Raw genomic sequence first — 19909 nt, 5'->3', positions numbered from 1 at the left:
TGCATCCAATACTATGTTGGCTAAAAGGTGAACAACAAAAGACATTCCTTTATGTACTTTATGTAGTATTTCCAATTTTAAAGCTAAAACTTTAAAAAAGAAAAAAAAACAAAACTTTATGCACAGACAAACAAACATGCTGCAATGGAAAATAAGAAGCTTTACCACTGTCAAGATACGAGCACTCCCTTTAGGTAACAGCGCTTCTGCAGCTGCAGCAACTTCTGTTATGTCTTTTGTGTGTTTCTTTGCAACATTTGTTCTCTCTACACTCTTATGCTGATCAATGCTGAGAAGTGAATCTATGAGTACCACTTCTTTCTGAAGACTCTCCTGGTCTCCTGTATGGCCTTCCAATTCTACATAAGATGCAAGTTCATGATTATTTTACACACAGACATAAAACATCAGAAATAAATTATGAAATTGTTTTAACTGTTTCTATTGTCTTTTGTTTAGCCAAGATAAAATGAAAATCAAGTTAAATTCAGCACCGTGTTCTGAATGCTCACACTAACTAGGTTGTAGGGGCTATTGGCACATAACGAAGTTTTTACACTCTCTCTAAGAAATCCTCTGGCTTTTCCCAATTTCCTAAAACTAAATCCAGACCGCACAATCCTGTGACCAACAATATCTATGACACATAATGATAAGAAAAGCAGCCACTCTGCGTACAACAGTAAACTTTATTTATAGGCTTTTCTACGGCTACCCTCACTATAGTTTCTGAGCACCTCTCAAATGTTACTGAATTTATCCTCACAACATTCCTACAAAGTAGGGAAATATTATCCTCATTTTACATATTGGGAACGGATACAAAGATATTAAATGCTTTTGCGAGGTCATACAGAAAATATTTTGCAGTGCCTGGAATACAACTCACAGCTCCCAAATCCCTTTCCAGATCTTTAGCCACAAAACAATTCCTCATTTCATACAATCCTATAAGACACCAGTACTGTACTTTTTATTAATTTCAGATGTGACTTTACGTATGTTCTCCCATAGCGTGAACCATCTTGATAAGCTCAGCCTAGTGAACAATCATTTGATTTCGGCACGAATGTTAGTGGTTTCTTCTAACAAAAAGAAAAGAAAAATAAACTTACCTTCTTCACTGGTATCTTCTTTGTTGTCAGGCTTGGGCTGAGGCCAATAAAAATTCTCTGAAAAGGCACCTTCATACATCTTTACTAAGTCATCCAAAGGCAATTCAGCTGAAAGTTATTGAAGAACAAATATAAGGATATTAATACTAAAAACTAGCAGTTATCAATAACATGATTTTTTAATAATCAAGGACACTTGATATGTTGTAATCCACACAATACTCAGTTCAGAAATTGATTTTAAAGATAACTAACAGGTGGAAGGAAAGCAACATTTTTAAAATCAGTAGACTCAACCCAGTAGGTTCTTACTGCAATACAAACCCACTATATAATACGACAATCAGTTATTGTTTAGGGGAATCACAGCATTAAAAAACAGCAGGTTTTTCTTCTTTTTCTTCTTTTCCCTTATGCCGCTTTTCCTCGTGAGGGTTGCGGCAGCAGCATGGAGAGTAGGGAGGACCAGACCTCCCTTTCTTCTGCAACAGGTTCCAGCTCCTCCTTGGGGATTCCCAGGCGTTCCCAGGCCAGCTGGGAGACATAATCCCTCCGGTGTGTCTTGGGTAAGCCTCAGGGCCTCCTCCCAGTGGGTATAGTTCCAAAGGAAGCCTACCAGGCGACATCCTTATCAAGTGCCCAAACCACCTCAGCTGACTCCTCTCGATCTGGAGGAGTAGCGGCTCTGCTCTGAAGCTCTCCTGAATAGTTGAGTCCCTCACCCTATCTCATAGAGTCAGCCCAGCCACCCTGCGGAGCAACCTCATTTCCGCCATTTGTACCTGCAATCTCGAGCTTCGGGTAATGACCAAAAGGACATGACCATAGGTGAGGATGGGAATATAGAATGACCTGTAAACTGAGAGCTTTGTCCAAAAACTTAGCTCCCGCTTCACCACCATGCATCGGTACAGTGCCCGCATCACTGCCACCGCCACACCAATCCACCAGTCAATCTCACACTCCCCTTTACCATTACTTATGAACAAGACCCTTAGGTAACAGCAGGCTTGTTTGGCAATCTCTCTGGAGTATTTTGCACAGCACTGACATGCACCTGCCTCTGAATAATATTATGAAAGGGAGGAAGCTACTGGCAGAGTGTTCACTGGAAAGGCCTCTTTCCCTCTGAATGCTTATCCTGTCAAGATCTGAAATAGACCAAATATGCTGGCCTTCCAGGCTTGCTGCAAAGCCATTCTGTTTGAGCAAGCACTGGTGAAGAGACAAGACAACTGAGGCCAGGTGAGATTTCTATCTAATGGCAAAGTGCTGTGGAGGGTTTTAAGCAGCATTGCTCACATGACCAGTGATCATGGAAGCAGGGAAGAAGGACAAGCGCTGCCACTTTAGTCAATTTTTATTTTGCATCTCCAATGCTCTTATGTTTTCAAGGTATGTCAAGGGCACTTGGGGCTTTAGATGGGAGCCTTTTGTTGTGGAGCTTGTATAGGAACAACATCTAAATAAAAACAAATTACTTAAGAATTAGCTAGTCATTATACATACCACTCCCTAAAACACTAACATTCACCACAGTCCACTATCAAAAAACAACCAAAAACACTCACACAAATGCAAACTATACATAGTTTGAAAGTTGAATGCATTCAGAAAAACAAACATTCATTTGATAGCTATCATATTTGCAAACACCTGCTATATATTTTCACCTATTACTCCAAACCCCACCATTATGTAGCAAACCTGTGTCCACAGCAATCTGCACACCTACCTTCTTTTGCTAAGTTAGACAGTTCGGTTTGATGGTTTATATTTCCTTCTTTTGCCTCTTGTTCTTCAATTGTCTCCTCTTCATCTTCAACTAACACCAAAACACACATTTATAAAGGTAGCTAAGTTAAACTATAAAAAAAAAAATCAGGAGTATGACTCTACATACATAATAGATCTGCCAGTTTAAACCTGTTTTGGAGTTTACTCCCAAGTCAAAGGCACTGGATGTCAGAGTGGAGTTTAGCAAGAGAGAAAGGTTATTAAGCTACCTTCTTCTCAGTATAATTGCTGAATTTTGGATAAGTGGTCACATAGATTGTAGCATCTCCATTCCTTCGTATCTATGATCTAGTGAGGTGTACAGGTTCATAAGATCTCACTTACCAGCTCAGAAAGCCATGCAAGTTACTATCTAGGTATCTGTGAATCTTCCTAACACAACAGGATATCACTGAGAACCTTAGCAGGATTCCAAAAAGGATTAGATATTTATATGAATAACAAGAATATCCAGAGTTACAGTTATACTTTTACTTTTTTTTTTTTTTTTTTTTTTTTTTTTTTAAAAAAAAGAGGTTTGGAAGGGATAGAAACCTTCATGTTTCAGGGCATAAGCCAACCTCGAACTATTGAGTGTTAGAAGGAAACTTTCTCTGGGGACAGGTTATCCCATAACTGCCAATTGCAGGAGCTTTTCCTCTCAAGAAGCTTGTATGCTGTCAAACAGGATACTAAACTAGGTGAACCACTAGTCTGATCCAGGATAGCAATCCCCTTGAAAAAGCAGTGCAAAAAACAACTGAAGAGGTTGGGGAGAAGTGGGGAAGAAGAGGAGGAAGAAAAAATATAATCAAATATACTGATGAGGGAAAATTTTCTTCCACTCCCCAGTTCTAGCAATACCAGTATCCAGGCCTTTAAGAAGTCTTTATAAATATTATTTTGTTCTTAAAGTGACAATTTGAGCTCAAGTCAGCTGCTATTTTAACAAATAAGCAGCAGATGATGGAAAAAGCTAACACCAACATTTTTTTTATTCATCTCTTTCCTTGGATCTTTACGGAGGGATTGGGTACAATACATAATAGTAGCAAAACCTTGGTAATAAAACCGCATTGAAGCACCTCACTCTACTATTTAATCTTTGCCAAGAAGTGGGTGAGGCTGGCAATTATATTGCAAAATATATAGGGTATCTGGATTGGCAGGTGAAAATTGGTGTTCATATTTTTTTAAATAAAATAAAATAAAATAAAATAAAATACAACACACACACACACACACACACACACACACACACACACACACACACACACACTTACTTCCAAAGACAACTACTCCATGCACAGTAGACACAGTTTTGAAAAGTGACTAACCTTCCTCATCAGTCAAGGATGTGCTTGCCTTTCTTTTCCTTCCCGATGACAGTGAACCCTAGCATTAAATAATTTAAATGTTCAAACGCATGGTATATAAAGCCAATATACTGACTACCTAGGAAAGACCTAGAGAGGACAGGAGCAGGCTAAATCTCCATCCAGCTCTTCCTTAAAATCTAGCTATCCATACCGGTATTTGTATAATAAGCTGACCAAAGTCAAAGGCATCCATATGACTGGAATCCCACTGAGGTCAATAGGACTCTATGCAGGTATAAAGGTTCACCTCAGAGATCACTTTGTAGGATCAGAGCCTGTATATGTGACTGGGTAAATAATACTCTGTCTAAAAATGTCCAAACAGCTTTTTCATCCTAAACACTCGAATGGATGCTTCAAAGCTCTTACTGGTTCCTTCATAAACATTAACTCTCTTTTCAAAAGGTAATATATTATCAATCTCAGACACACAAAAAATTCAGAAAATTCAATGACTCCTGACAATATACTGTGTTTTTTTCTCCTGAATGATGAATTATTTAAGGCCAAAAACTCAGCATGAAACTTACACAAACTGACACTAAACAGATTTCTGGGTCAGTCTAAAAGAGCAGCTTTAATGTTTATTTGAAAATGACAAAAAATGAAATGTTATATCACAGAAGCAGTAACGTTTAGAATAAATCTGAGAGTAAGTACCAAAAGAGACTTACCACCTCACTTTCTTTTTCCAGTGAAATATCCTCTACAAGTTTTGTATCTTTCCCTGGAAAATTATTACACAGACATCCAATAGTTACTCAGCAACTTTATATTTCTTATGTTAACATTTAATTGCATCCATGAGAAAAACCATCAAGACAAGCAAAGTCTAACAGTAAAACACAATAAATAACATGGTTCACAGTTTGGATTTCTACTGACAAAAAGATGAGACCCCATACTTGAGTAAGTAAATGAAAGTATGTAAAAACCATAGAGTGGGCCATTAATTTATACTCCAGTTTTAATAAACTGAAATACAATTACCTTTATTTGAACTTTTCCTTAAATTCAATGCTTTTTTCCTTTTCTCTTGAAATTCAATTTGCAGTTTTATTTCAACAACCTAATATATAGAAATGCAACAAAAATGTGATTAGACCATTCAGATTGTAAAGGACTTTAAAACAATCTTGCGGTCACAAATGAAAAGAATTTCTTTTTAAAGGGCACAGTTTACCTGTTCAATATTTGACCAGAAGTATTCTATCTCTCTGGCAATTGAAGCAGCAATACACCTTAGCTTGTTTTGGTCCTCTTTTCTGGCTCTCTCTTCATTACGTTTCTTTTCCTCATGGTGACGAGCCACAGTTCTCACCATCTAATAAAAAACGATTAGATGCTGAATGAGGGTTTCCTCCGAATACATATCACCACATTTCTTAAAGTTACATGTTTTACCCATCAACCAGATTTTAACTGTGGCATAGTTTCAGTACACCTATGGGCTAATTATTCTTCAATATTTCTATAATCTTTCTATGTCAGAAAAGTAAGCAGGATGAAATTAAAAAAAAAAAAGATAGAAAAGTTTACTAGATTATGGTCTTATTTACCTTAAGGCTACTTTACTAAAGAAAAATTAAGTCCTGACAGGTTATAGATATAATTTATAAGATGTATTTTAGAATTTTCTTGTGAAATAAGTATTTCAAATCCATATTGATTAAAAAAAATTTAAAATCTTTGAACAACAAGGTACCAAGTGGTGAACTGCATTAGGATATTGCCTGTGAGAAGAAGAGGTCTGAATTCATAACAATTTAAAATACAAAATAGGAAATGACATACTGAAGTAAACCAGTGGTCCTATACCTTGTCACCATCAGAGGCCAGTATCAGATGCTTCGAAGGAAGGTTTAAGAATCCACACAATGGACAACCACGGAACAACATGCCCTGATAGGAATTTTTTTTCTATCCCTAGGAACTGAGGTCAGGTGTACATAGCAAAGAAAAATCTGCAGTTGGCCCACACAAGCCAACTCGGGCTTGGGCTGTGGGGCTGTTTCACTGCTGCATAGACTTCTGGACTCAGGCTGTAACCAGAGCTCTAGAACCTGGCAGGGTGGAATGGTCCCAGAGAGGCTCCAGCCCAAGCCCAGAAGTCTACACAGCAATGAAACAGCCCCACAGCCTGAGCCCTGCGAGCCCAAGGTTGGTTTACGTACTGAAGTGTTAAGAGGTATAGTCCTTTTTAAAATGAACTTACCAAATGTTAACTATGCTCATCTACAGAAGTTTCTTTTTTGACTTCTACTTGCTCTGTAACAATATCTTGTGCAGGTTTTATCTTTCAGTGCCAATTATTCCCTTGCTTCTGTATTATGAATACAGGTAAACAGTAGTACCTGATTTATCTTCTCGGTACTATTCATTATTTTACATCATTCAGGTTCCCTCCTATTCTTCTCCTAACTAAATTAAATTAAAAGTGGTCACTTTCCTCATATAGAAACCTCTCTATACCTCATTTTCATTGCCTGTCTCTGAACTCCTTTGATTTGTGCTATTTTTTTTCCTGAGATGGGTTGATCAGAACTGAACAAAGTATTACAAATCAACAGCTCCCACTGAATATGTATATCTATTTGTAATAAAAGTGTTATATATTTATTGTTGGAGTGGAAGGAGTGGCTGATGTGAGACAAATGGCCTCAATTTTCAAACTTGCCTAATGTTAGGATCCTAAATCCTTACTGATGCATCTAAATAAGTGGTCTGATTTTCAGAACTGCTAAGAACCCAACATTTGCCACTAAAGTCAATGGCAGACACTAGGTACTGAACACTTCTGAAAATCAGGCCACTTACTTAGGTGACTTTATTCTCCTGTCACTCCCTTCTATCTAAAAACATAAGGATTTTATCAGAGCTAGACAAAATACTTGTTTCAATAGCATTTTTACAAAGATGGCTGACAGCAAGCTCAGTTATTTCTCTGCAAAAACGTATTTCCAAAGTACCTTCTTGGCAGTAACCATCTTCCACCTTCTCTCTTGAGCAAAATCAGTTGCCATCCATTGCATTTCTTCTAGCAGATAATCCCACTGAGATTTAGGTCTTGGGGCCTCCTGGAGTTTGGGCAATCGTCTCAGGGACCACAAGCCTTCCTTCCTCAGCTCTGCTATTCGTTGATGGATTTGATTTTCCTAAAAAAAACAAAAAAACAAAAAGCCCTCCACAGATATGTCGTGTACAAATATATTTCAATATTCAATGCCTCTGTCTGGCTGCAGCTGTGATGGTAGCTGAATATAAAAAACATTGTTATAGTCCAAAAATCATAAACCAATTTTAAATTTAACACTACACCATGGGAAACAAATCAAATCTGGGCATTGCATCTAAGTAACAAAATTAACAGACTCAATGAGATTCAGTTGTAACAAGAATTACAATAGTTCAAATTGTATTCAACGAAGTGCCTTCTATAATACAAAAAAGACAGACGCTCACATGAAAACATAGTAATCAACTTACAAAACCTATGCAAACTACATTGAACTATCCTTTGTTACTGAAATCAGAACTTTATTATATTTTCCTTAGATAGTAAAGGACAGACTCCTTCACTACAACACCTCCTTAGCTGTCAGGAGAAACAAGATCTACCAGGATCCCGTTAAAAAGGCAGCATGACATGGCTCAGTTTTACTAGAAAAGTTATCTTACCACAGCAGCACATCTTGAGTGATCAGGAGTGATCAGTATGATGAAAATACAAAGAAAATTGCATCTAGCAAGGTAGACTGCTTTCATTAACAGTTTTACCTTTGGTTTCATAAAGTGCATAAAATATAAAACCCAAAAAATGCAAGCAAAAAAATTCTGTGTGTATTAACAGCTCAACAATGTAACCTTTCTTGTTGTCAGTATTCTTTAGGTTCTGAAAGAAAATATCTTACCAGCTTTACTTGCTCAGCAAGCTTGTCTTGAGAGCTGTCCTGTGGTAACACTGCTACATTCTGAGCTGGGCTCTGTGTTTTAGGTGCTGTAGTTACGGCTAAGCCTGGGGGTTTTGATGCAATAGGAGACAGTGACTTGTTAGTTGCTGGAGAGGTTCTGTTTGTCTGTATTGGGTACGAAGAAAGTGGTGCTGTGCCTGAGAGAGTTGCTGGTGGGATAGAGGAGGTAGGTGGCAATGAATTCGCCGTAAGACGCTGAGAAGTTTGGGCAGTATCTGCAGATGGTCGTGTCAGTGTCACAGTCTGCGCAGGAAACAGACTTGTTAGATATAGAGATAATGAACTTTATGATCAGATACTATCTAACATTGCATTACAATAGAATGTGTTGGCCAATTGCTGACCTTTTAATCACTAGCAATACCACACTTAAAATGCTTTACCAGGCAAGATTTTACTCTTTTACTCAACAAGCTACATCTACATCAGTTTATTTGGTCTTGCAGAGTTTAAAAGTTTCAGCCATTTAACACCTTTCACATATGTATAAAACAGACTGCTGCCATTCTGCCAGTTATTGCAACAAGAGTTGTTTTAGCGGTAAGCTTTTCACACTAGATGAATTTTACACACAAACATTTATATTTACATACCTGTTGCTGTACGGCAGCTTGTGGCTGGGACACTTGTGTTGGTGTCTGTCCTTGTATATGTAGTGCTGGCTGAACCGGCTGTTGAAGTGGTGCTGGGAGCTGGCTATGTGGAGCAGAAGTGACGGGTACACTTTGTGGCTGGGTCTTCACCTGAATCTGGGACTGTGCTGGAGACTCTACTATCTGTGGCTGTTGCTGTGAAAGCTGCAATGCAGCTGGGAGAGACGTTATGGGGACATTAGCAGGTTGCAGCCTCCCTGGCAGCTGAGGTGGAGGAGTGTGTAAACTTGCCGCATTCTGCACAGGAGGCCCTTTGGATGGGTCATACTGTTGTTGGCTTTGTTTCTGTCCAGTGAGCTGTACTGCTTGAGGAGTTGGAGGCATTCCACCTGCAAAGCAAGAGGAAATCAGCACAGATGAATTTCTTTACAACTTTAACGAGAAAGCAGTTAGACTGCCAACATATTTTGACTCATTACTTACTTGGCGATAAGATACCATCACTTTGAAAATACCACATCACAATAACAAAAATTAAATCATCATTACACTAAACAATACAATTTATCATGCAAAGGAACGCAGCCAGCAATTTTTTAATAAGAGTCAATTACAATAAAATGCATTATCTTTACTAAATTGTCTTCTGGATTTCCTAATTTGTTTTTCAACTATTGATGAGTTAAAGAGACCTCAAAACCCATTGATTTTTATACACTGAAGATACTGTACATTAAACACAGTTGGACCAAAAATGACTGTCTGTTAACTAACACCAGTAATGAAGTAAAAACAACATTTGTCACATATACTGCATATGTACCTTTTTCACAAACCCATGGTTTAGATCCAGAGTGCCTAAGCTAACCATGTTTTCAATCAGCATCTGTGACATATTTCCATGCCCACATGCACCACTGGAGCCTGTCACTTACCTCCTTAAACAAACCAGGCATTGCATACCAAGAATTAATTTACAAGGAGACATCTATGGTGGAACTAGGACCTCAGAAGACTAGGAGCCTAAGTTTCTAGTCCCATCACTAACATTTCCTTGTTAAATTAATTTGCAACTGGCATGTGGTGACAGTACCTTGTGCTGTTGGCATTAGCTGTTGTAGAGGAACTCCTGAAGCCACACCTGGATGCTGAAAAACCATCCCATGACGGCCCACTTCAATTCGTGGTCTCTTAGACGAATCTGTGATATTCAAATTCCATTTATGGCATGGAATAATGGAATGGGTTCAGTTTACAAAGCAAAACTACTATACAATTTCAACATCAGCTCAGAAAGCTACAACTCTACTACATATGTGAAGCTTTCATGAGGAACATGCTTCAAGCGCAGAGTTCCTTTACATTTCAAGGTGGGCATCTTCACTTTCCTCTGCCAAATGACAGACTTGTTAATTTCTACATTTGCCAAATCCAGTCCTATTTGTGGTGAGTGGAACACACTGCACCCCACCCGTCACAACAGACAGACCAAAGGATCTGGCAACTGCCAAAGCGAGACAAAGCTACATTTCAATAATCATGCAATAGTGGGTCTTCTATTTTCTTTCCAAATAAAATTAAATGGTTTAAGAAGAACATACCTGCTGGAGTTAGTGCTTGCTGTCTCTTAAAAGCTTCAATTTCTATGGTATTCACAGTCCCCGTTACTGGAGTCCCTGTATGTGTTTGCTATTAAAAAAACAAAAATCATAAAAGTTCAGCTATCTCATCAGTTTCCCTTACAACAACATGTGAAGTTAGATATTCTTTGGATTCACTGTACTCACAATATTAGCTCTTCAAAATGATTGTATACTCAAAAGAGTAAGACCCATTCAATATCTGCAGGCAATTTTTAAATACCCCTATTACAACGCTATATAAAGTGAACCTGACAGTCTTTCAGTCAGCTTTCAAGATAATTATGTTAACTAAGAAGAGGAAATCAATTATAGGTCTTATAAGTTTTGAGTTTCAAGGAAAGTGCTATTAAAACTAGGGAAATGGGGTGGGAGAAGAAATGTACTTGGCCATTATTTTTCTGGGCTCCTTGCATTATTAACATTTACATTTATATAAGACCTCTCTCCTCCTGCCATCTGCCTGAAGTCACAACCAAATGCATACATCATCACACGGCTGTTGCATTAAAGAAAGACACGTCAAAAACTGAATACATTTACTTCACTACAGAGTTAAATAGATGGCAAGTTAGACTGGGAGAAACAGCCCTTGTTACTATTAGTATCAGTTACCATCAAAACTGGTAACATATAATACAGAATTTATTTTTGACAGTTTTTCTTCAGTATGCAGGGCTAACTTTAATTCTGTATGCCACATATGGGAAAGCACATGAATGAAGTTAACTTGGATCTTGAAGAGAGTTTAAGCTTACTACGAGGCCATCAACGTCACGTTGTGGGCTTCAACAGAAACTGGCAGCTGGCATGCCTCAGGATTGAGACCCACGAGTCAATTGTTTAACGTGGCCAAAAAATTGCTCAGAATAAAAATATGGAATAAAAAAGTCTCAACCGAGATGCAAATTTCAACTCCACTTTCCTGAATCCCAGACTTAAATTTATTTTACTGCAGCTGACTATTAAACATAAGCAGCTAACTACTAGAATGTGATGGCACAGATGGTGAAATGGATATAGGAATTTTAAAGTAAAGCAGGGTGTTTGTATGATCATTTACATGCTCTTTTATTTCACAGAAGTGCTGGTGAGACTTAAAGTCTAGGAGAGTTTATGGGTGCACAGTTGTTTTGTGCGAATTTCCAAATCAGATTGTTAGGTCTCCATTTTTAGCATCCATGCTATCACCACATATTCTATTATGAGATTAACTATGCAAAAAATAAAGGTTACCGAAAGAAAGCTCTTAAACAGCTTTCTTTTTTCTTTTTTTTTTTTTTAAAAGAAGAAATTATGCTAGTCCTTAAAAAGTAATTAATTTACCATTCTGAAGTTCTCTCAGTTCAGTTGGTTTTTGAAAGTGGCTACAATTGTACAAATGCGTAGTAAGCACTTCCCAAAGGATTTATCACAACATATCATAAACATACCTTTTGTATATCTAAATACATCTATACCAAATTTCTCAAATGGAACATTTACTCTATTCACAACCCCCATGCTCTAAGGAATTCCCCTTCTTTCTCCTTCCTCCCCTCTTTTTATGTGTGTGTGTGTGTGTGTATATATATATATATATATATATATAGTCATACAAATATAAATAAATCATAAGAAAGTGAACATAGAACTATATTGAAATAAACTGTAGGTGTCCAAAAATCTTCAGTGTCCTATTGTACAGTTAGTAGTAAACTAACACACACATATCTAAAACACATAGGTCTGTAACATCCCATTGTATTTAAGTACTATAGCATGTATTCTGCTCATCCTCACATATTATTAAGACCCTGTCCACGTTTAGGGATAATAGATGGATATTTCTGACCATCGTATTGGTATGTGTATGGTATTAAGATGTCTATCTGAGTTAAGAATTTTTATGTAAGCATGGTGGACATTGCACAGAATTATATGGCTTATGTCCTCATCCAATATAGTACTCATATGGTTAAGGATTAACTGTCTTGCCTTCATTGTTTCCTTTTTAGTTCACTACTTTAATTTATAGTAACACATAGTAATATGCCACATTCAATATGAATGAAATTTTTCAAAAAAGTTTCAAGTCTGAAGCAGACACTTGGCATGGAAAATTTCAGCCCAAACAGTCATGTTTGGCAAAGTACGATAATTTAGACATGAACAACATGACTGATTTCAAATAATGTGTTATAATAAAGAATGCACACTTTTTATACAACCATAGAATTACATAGAATTGATTAACATCTCCATCTCAGACACAATTTGCACCAAATGTTTTTCTAGCTCTCCTCCTTCAAAGCCAACTCTAAAACCCATTTATTTCACCCACCCTTCATTTACTGATGACTGACTGCTGTCAGCTTCAATTTACACATCTATTTGTTTTAGGTTTCTAGACTGACACTAAGTATCTGAATGCCTCCAACTTATTAACGCTATTTTTATTGAATTTTGAGTGTAAGCTCTTGAAAGCAAAGAATATATTTTATATGAAAAGTGTAATTGTACACTACTGGCACTAGAAAATAAACTGTTCTAAGTCTACTTAAAATAATGAATAGTTCTGGGTACTATATTGTTACTAGGTAGGATGTCCACCATAACAATCTTAACTAACTGTAGTTTACAACATTCAAAATTCAATGACAGATCTGATCAGGATACCTACTATGTTTTATAAACAGCAACAATACAGACAGAAGATGTAAGGATGTGGGATATAATATAGTGTTTTCTGCTAAAAGTTTAGGAATTACTCACAGCACTTTGTATATTTTAGTGTGTGTCTGCTATTTTCATATTCAAGTAATTTAGTTCCTATGGAAACTATGATGTCATTAGTATGGGCAGAGCTTACCGACACCCAAGTGTTATACAAAGTTAATTGATACAATGTTTTCAAATGTATATATTTTAATGGATTGAACAAAAGGTGATATACGACGGACTTTCAAAACCTTTGAAAATCTATGTAATTACTGGCCACACTAAGAAGCACTTGAAACAAACATCTTAATTAAATTAAAAACATATTTTACAAATAATTTTAAGTTAAATTTACATAGTATTAATTATATTTGTGAATACAGTCAATACTGTCTTGACTTAAAACCCCACAGGAACTTGAATGAAGTTAGTGAGGTTGCACAAGTTGTAAGGTCAGGCAGGATATATGGCCATCAAGTACAGTTTGCTATTAAAGATCTTCTTCACCAAAATAGGAGTGCATAGCATTTAAGACAAAGGATAATATTTCCACTATAGGAGAATTAAGGCTTATCCTTTGTGGGCCAATTAATTGCAAGAGGGCAACAGTTGGTTACATTGGAACAAATCAGAAATATCCAGCAGAGGACAGTGGTGTAACACACAAGCTAGCCTGTGTTGAAAGTGAACCTCCATTGACCCATAACTAGTTCTCTTTAGAGGTGACATTCCTCCCTTTAGATACCTTCTTCAATGTGCTCCCATCCAAAAACAAACTTCTGTCTAAACACTTTTGTTTCTTCTAGCTGATATCCATGATAAATCTAGTGAAAGTGAGGTAAGTTCTTATAGAAGTTGAAGTACTTATGACGACTCATTTTAAAGTTTTTTGGTAGAAAAAGTATAGCGAGAAAGAAAAATCTAATACCTCGTGCAGGCATATACAAAAACCTTGAATCAATAAAGAAAAAAGAAAAGAAGTTGAAAAGAAATCCACAATTACAATACCACAGACAGATGAATCCAAACTACTACTATGCAGAATGCACAAATGAACCAAATACATTAGGAAAACAAACGACAAACAAACCAAAGTGAAAAACATTCAAGCTGAAAGTTAATGAAATAAGCCAGCAACTTTGAGACAAGAAAGATTTAACTTCCTCAACACAGGATAAACATTAATGCATTTCAAGATTTGAAGTTGTTTTTGTTTGTCTTAAATGACAACGGATGGGCTCTTGGGAAAATACGAATTCTGCTAAGAAATATCAAATCTGAATGAAGAAAAAAAATCTGGGATGAGACTACATTTTAGAACCATTTAAAAGTACCTGAAATGGTTGCTGCTGGGATGAAAAAGCAGCAGAAACATTTGGAGGAAGCTGGGTTGCTATAGCAACAGGAGTACCAGTCTGCCCATCCTTTCCTGTCACAACCTTTACCTGAGAGAAAATATTTTGAAAAAAAAAGGGAGAATCATTTTCTTTTAAAAAGTTTTTAAAACTGATCAGCACACCTGTTTTGCACTGTACTGATGGCACCTCACTGAAGAGGGGATTAATACTAAATGACCATCAGTGTAGTTTGCTTTGAACAAAGACAACTTTAAAGAGTTCTGTTGCACTTTTAATAGCAGAACAGAGTGAGGGATAGACTATCTACAATGACTCTAACCACTGGAGAACTGTCTTAAATCCAGATTAAGTAACAGTGGGGGTTAAATTTATCTCAGTTCCTATCTGACAACAAATTAGCATGACAGACAGTCTGAACTCAAGAGAGCCCCAACATTTATTTAAGCAATGAGCATAGCCACCATTCTCTCTTCCTCATTAATTTCCAAAGTGACCAGCCCTTCCAGGCAAGGGATGAGGTGCATTGCTTTAGCAGAAGGTGATAAAGAGGGGGGAAATAAAAGAGAGGAAGACCAAAATACAAAGAAAGAACATACTCAAAAGGTGCCATGATTTGTTGTTAGAACAGTCAAAACAGTTTATTGGCACAGTTTGCAACATCCTCCAACAGTTAAAATGATTAACAACTTTCACAAGCTATTAGATGTTCAAGTATAGCAGAAATATAACTGTCTCTATAATTTAAACTGTGCCTTAGAACTAAAAAGAGTGAGCAAACTTGAAACCCAAAAGACAGAGAGGCAGATCCTTAGCTGGGGTATATTGTCAAAGTTCCAGAGACTTCAAAAGACCTATGTCAATTTACCAACTGAGGATCTGCCCCTGAATTTGCACAACAGAGCTCAACATACCCGGCTGTTTCAGCTGATGACAAAAAAATAAACCAACAAGAACAGGTAAACAATTTGACAATAAAATTCAAAGCACATGGAATAATTCATGGACACCCATTGCTGATTTAAAAAAAAACAAACCCAAACATCCTGTTACCACAATTTGTTAGTGTGTGCAGAAACAAATTATTCCTTCAAAATTATCAGTATCTGATCTTAGTCAGTTAAATTTCTTCTCCCATCAAACATATTAGATGCTACACATTGTTCTACAACTTCTGATCCATCTGCAAATTCAAATAAAAGAGTGGGCCACTAATAATCCTTTAGTTTAAAGGTTCGTCAATTTTTCATTGAAGATATATGGAACTATGATATACATTTCAAACATACTTAAGTATTTTTAATGGAATTTTTTTCAAACTGGCAAATACATATTCTTCCATATTTTGGATACATGATTTTTAAAAGGGTACTTAAAAGTTTCAAGTGGTGCCAATTCACTAGTTGTGCCAAACATGACATCACTGTCAGACTCTGCTCAAGACAGGTTCTGCTTAGGCCACCCAAATAGAATACAGGGGATACCGCAGGTCAGGATTAATAATGCACTGCTACAACTATTCAGGAAAAGTTGATCATCTTCTGTATACACCGTACTTGGTTCAAGTCACTTGCCATTACTAAGCATTGAATTAACTCAAGGAACTTTAATATTTTGTTTTATTAAAAAAGGAAACTGATTTTTTATGCACAAACTATAAATTCTTTGGACAAAAGCCAAGTTCCAAGTTAAGGTTGTTTTTCATGTTTTTTTTTAAATGTAGGTATTACAGATGATAACTTATAAACTAAAATTACTCTATGATACATAATCATTTTTGATAAGTTAACATGCTTCCTGCAACAATTTCCAGCTTCTGTGGGTTTAGGATAGATCTTAACTATTTTGTGTGTGGGACTTGAATAATGAAAAAACAAGTGTATTCTCCTTCAATGCACTAATTCTTTCCCCTTCCATTAAATTGCCTCTAATCTTAAAATATACGCTTCCAATTGCATGCTCAAACCAACCTGCAATTTCAATCTTCACATAGCAAAATTATAAATCTCTCAGAATCTACATTAAAAAGTCTGCTATGTTGCTTCAATCAGAAATAAAATTTAAGATATTTCTAAGGCATCTAATACTTTGGTATCCAACTGCCACAATTTCATGGAATGTTTTATTCCAAATTATTAAAACAATAAATCTCTTACCTCATCATTGATAACCTCAGATTGTTCCTCCTCTTCCTCCTCCTCAAGGTCCAAGTCATTTTGCCTAAGGTATGCTTGTAATGGAACACAGTGTTTCTTCTTAAAAGCTAAGAAGTCCATCATATTCCCTTGAAGATGTTGCAAGAAAAATAGTTCAATCAAATATTCCTTAAAAGTCTCCTTCAGAATCTCCATCTGTTTGTGGTGATGATCCAAGCACTGCTTTCTCATCTGAGCAGCTTCTTGGGTGGCAGGTGGAATCTCCTCCAATTTTTTAGGTTGTTTTTTCACTCCTGTACTTACTGTAGGAGTAAGAGGAAGATTAGACAGACCCTGTGGTACAGTGGCTCGTGAAGGGCTGGTGGGAGTGGGCGGTGATGTCATTCCAAAAGCAGGTGGTCCTCCAACTCCAGCTATTAATCCACCAGAAGACCTATCATATCCTATGGATCTGCTCAACTGCTGCCCTTGAAGCACTTGCTGCTGCTGCTGCTGCATGAGCTGCCCTTGAATAATATTGCTGATTTGTGGTGGCAAGTTCGTAGTTGTAATATGACCTGGGCTTGTCAAAGGTTGCATATTTGCTCCACTGGCTACAGGACTTTGAGGTCCAAGATGATGAATGGTGCCACCAGTCTGTGAATGAGGTTGTGAAAGCCTGCGTTCTCGTACAGTTGCAGATGCCCCAGATGGAATCTGTACCTGTGCTGTAGCTCCTTGAGCAATTTGTGCAATTCCAGAACCTTCTTGATATACAAAGTGTCCACCATTTGAAGGGCTCAGACTGATCTGTCTCACAAGCACACTGGCATCTACAAATCCTCTAGTAGGGCTCTGGCTGCACATACCCAAGCCAGAACCTGGAGTGCCTGCCCGAACATTTGGTAATGACTGCACTGGTACAGGGCTGGGTTGTGTAGGGCTTTGAGATTGAACCTGCTGGGGCAATGGTGAAGTAACTTGAATATACGATGGAGATCCATGCTCAAACCTCCTTTGCTGAGGGCTAAACTGAAAATTTGGTGACGTTGGATTTGGTATTGGCAGCGGGGTAAGCGTTATCTGTTGGTTTCCTGATGCTACTGGTCCAACATTCTGCAGTGTGATGTTCACATTCTGCCCAGCTACCGGACTTCTACTCATTATAAATTGCTGTATTTGGTAACCGGGGGACTGAGGTGCAGATGGGCTTGCAGAAGGAGCAAATGAAGCTGCAGGAGACTGTGGTAAGTTTGTCTGCTGCTCTTCTCCCTCACTGCCTGTAAAGGATCTGGACCTCTGGAGCTGACGCTGAGTATTCTGAGGACCATTGCCATGGTGCATTTTCACCTTTTTTGTTTTTTAAAGTAAATTCTAAAGAAAAACATAAAAGCAGAAATTTAGTGAAGGTAAAGATATTCTTTTTGTAACTGACTGTTAGAAGATACACATTTAGTTAAGAATTAAGAAGTTTTTCTGCTTCAGAATTAGGAACCCATTCTAACTTTACAGTTAATTTAAACAACCTTCATGCAATTATTCAAAATATGGATGATCTGACACACAAATACCCCAAATATATTTACTCTCTAGCTAGCTTAGACATTCTGGAATAACCAACAGCAAGATGGTATTACAAGTTTTACGTTCCTCTTTTGCCTAACCAGGCTGAGTTGAAAGAGTTCAAAGACCACTTTCTTCTTCCATTTTTTGTGGAATATCCAGAAGGAACGAAGGCTCCATTTTTGAACATATCTAAACTATTTGGCTCAGTTCTTTCTGAAGTTTCAATAATATTATTAGTATTTAACACTACTTTACCCAAATCCTGGTTGTACAAACTTACAGGTCATTTCAGTGATCAAAGGCTGAGAATTCATGGTGAAAGGTGGAAACGCACTACTACTTGTTATTTTTCTCGCTATAAGAACAAATAAAATGTGTCACTAAAATCTCTCTCTCTTCCAAGTGACTTAAAGTTTGGAAGAATATTGTACCTGATATATAATGCTGCCTTCTCTTTCCTTCACAACTCCAACACCTTAATAAGACAAAATTAACTCAAAATCTAATTGTATTGAAAACGCTATTTACTGGACAAAATTATCTCAAGTGAAAAATGTTCCGGTTTTCAAGTCATTTAGCATTCCAATACAGTATCACTAATGTACACTGAGAGGGAGACCTACTGCCAAAAACCAGGCACTGCAAATTAGCAAAAGAATTTTTTTTAAAAAGCTAATATTTTGCAAAATGTACCTTGCTCATTTATTCTGAAGACTGCAGTTCCATTTCTAATACTTCACTGCATACAAGTATGTGTTCTACCGCAGGCCAGGCCTCTTCATTTCCCTATCGCTGGTCATGGTTGCTGGCTATGTTAATTCTAAAGTCCTACAACCTGTTATTTTAAATGGTCTGTAAAACGGTAAGCACTGACAGCAATCTACAAGTAAATGAAAATGCATAATAAACCCTTGATGATGAGACCTCACCAGCACATCCCACCTCCTGACTGAAAAGCGAGGAGAGAGATCTGTCTGTAGAGACCGGTCCTGGATGTCCCAGGGACTCGCACAGCATGCGAGTGTGTCTCTCTCTCTCACTCACACACACCCCTCTCCTCCACACCGCTCACAGCTGCAGCCAGCGCACAGCGGGAGGATGCTGCTCAGCGGGGAGATGGAAACCGGAGCCAGGGGGGGGGGTGTGAATTTCCCTTCACACGTAATTCCTAACGGCCACGGGAATTCACATCAACCCCCCCCCCACCCCCACCCCGCATCCGCCCGCTGCGGGGAAGCCCCCCTGCGTGCCCCCTTGCGCTGCGCAGGGGGTCTGGTGAGCCCCCCACCCCCGCGGGCTGGAGGGGGGAGCAGAGACCAAGGCCCGCTCCGCAGCCTCCCGCCGCAGGTGGGACTGGTGCCCCGGAGCCAGGGCCCGGCCTCAGCCGCGGGCCTGCTCGGCTCTGCGGACGGAGCAGGGCAGAGGGGAGCGCGGCGCACACCGCTCCGGCACCCCCAGCGGGCACCCGCTTACCCCAGGAGCCGGGGCCGCACTTTCCATTCCCTCCTCACAGGAAGCTGGGGACCGTCGGAGGAGAAGGGGGGGGGGAGGGAGAGAAACACATCCGCTACCGGCGCTGGCAGGGGACAAACCGCGAACGCCGTCCCTTCGCCTCGAAGTCGGCTCCGCACACTACTCATGCGCACTGGCTCGACCCTCAGCAACGGCGGCGCGCGCCT

General features: G+C 38.3%; 1 protein-coding gene across 9 annotated transcripts in view; it reads right to left on the bottom strand.

Moving 5' to 3' along the window:
* EP400 (E1A binding protein p400) overlaps window positions 1-19797 on the bottom strand; it is a 62512-nt gene extending 42715 nt beyond the window's left edge. For 5 of the 9 annotated variants that reach the window (XM_067539788.1, XM_067539791.1, XM_067539790.1 and 2 more), the window contains exons 1-16: window positions 19704-19728; window positions 18924-19110; window positions 16686-18038; window positions 14509-14619; window positions 10436-10523; window positions 9928-10035; window positions 8835-9223; window positions 8182-8484; window positions 7240-7425; window positions 5454-5594; window positions 5261-5339; window positions 4945-4997; window positions 4229-4286; window positions 2851-2940; window positions 1116-1223; window positions 166-359 (exon numbers count right to left, since the gene is read on the bottom strand). In XM_067539788.1, the coding sequence (XP_067395889.1) occupies window positions 166-359; window positions 1116-1223; window positions 2851-2940; window positions 4229-4286; window positions 4945-4997; window positions 5261-5339; window positions 5454-5594; window positions 7240-7425; window positions 8182-8484; window positions 8835-9223; window positions 9928-10035; window positions 10436-10523; window positions 14509-14619; window positions 16686-18008 (3231 nt within the window). In that variant the 5' untranslated portion in view covers window positions 18009-18038; window positions 18924-19110; window positions 19704-19728. Of the gene's footprint in view, window positions 1-165; window positions 360-1115; window positions 1224-2850; window positions 2941-4228; window positions 4287-4944; window positions 4998-5260; window positions 5340-5453; window positions 5595-7239; window positions 7426-8181; window positions 8485-8834; window positions 9224-9927; window positions 10036-10435; window positions 10524-14508; window positions 14620-16685; window positions 18039-18923; window positions 19111-19703 lie in introns of all 9 variants that reach the window. The other 4 variants (XM_067539789.1, XM_067539792.1, XM_067539794.1 and 1 more) reach the window with 4 other exon arrangements.
* Window positions 19798-19909: the final 112 nt, after the last annotated feature.

Source organism: Emydura macquarii, unplaced genomic scaffold, assembly GCF_026122565.2.
Source record: "Emydura macquarii macquarii isolate MOO-44397 ecotype Brisbane River unplaced genomic scaffold, CSIRO-AGI_Emac_v2 contig_554, whole genome shotgun sequence".
Lineage (NCBI taxonomy): Eukaryota > Metazoa > Chordata > Testudines > Chelidae > Emydura > Emydura macquarii.
The sequence above is the reverse complement of the archived record's forward strand: the minus strand, read 5'-3'. Positions and strand labels throughout refer to the sequence as shown.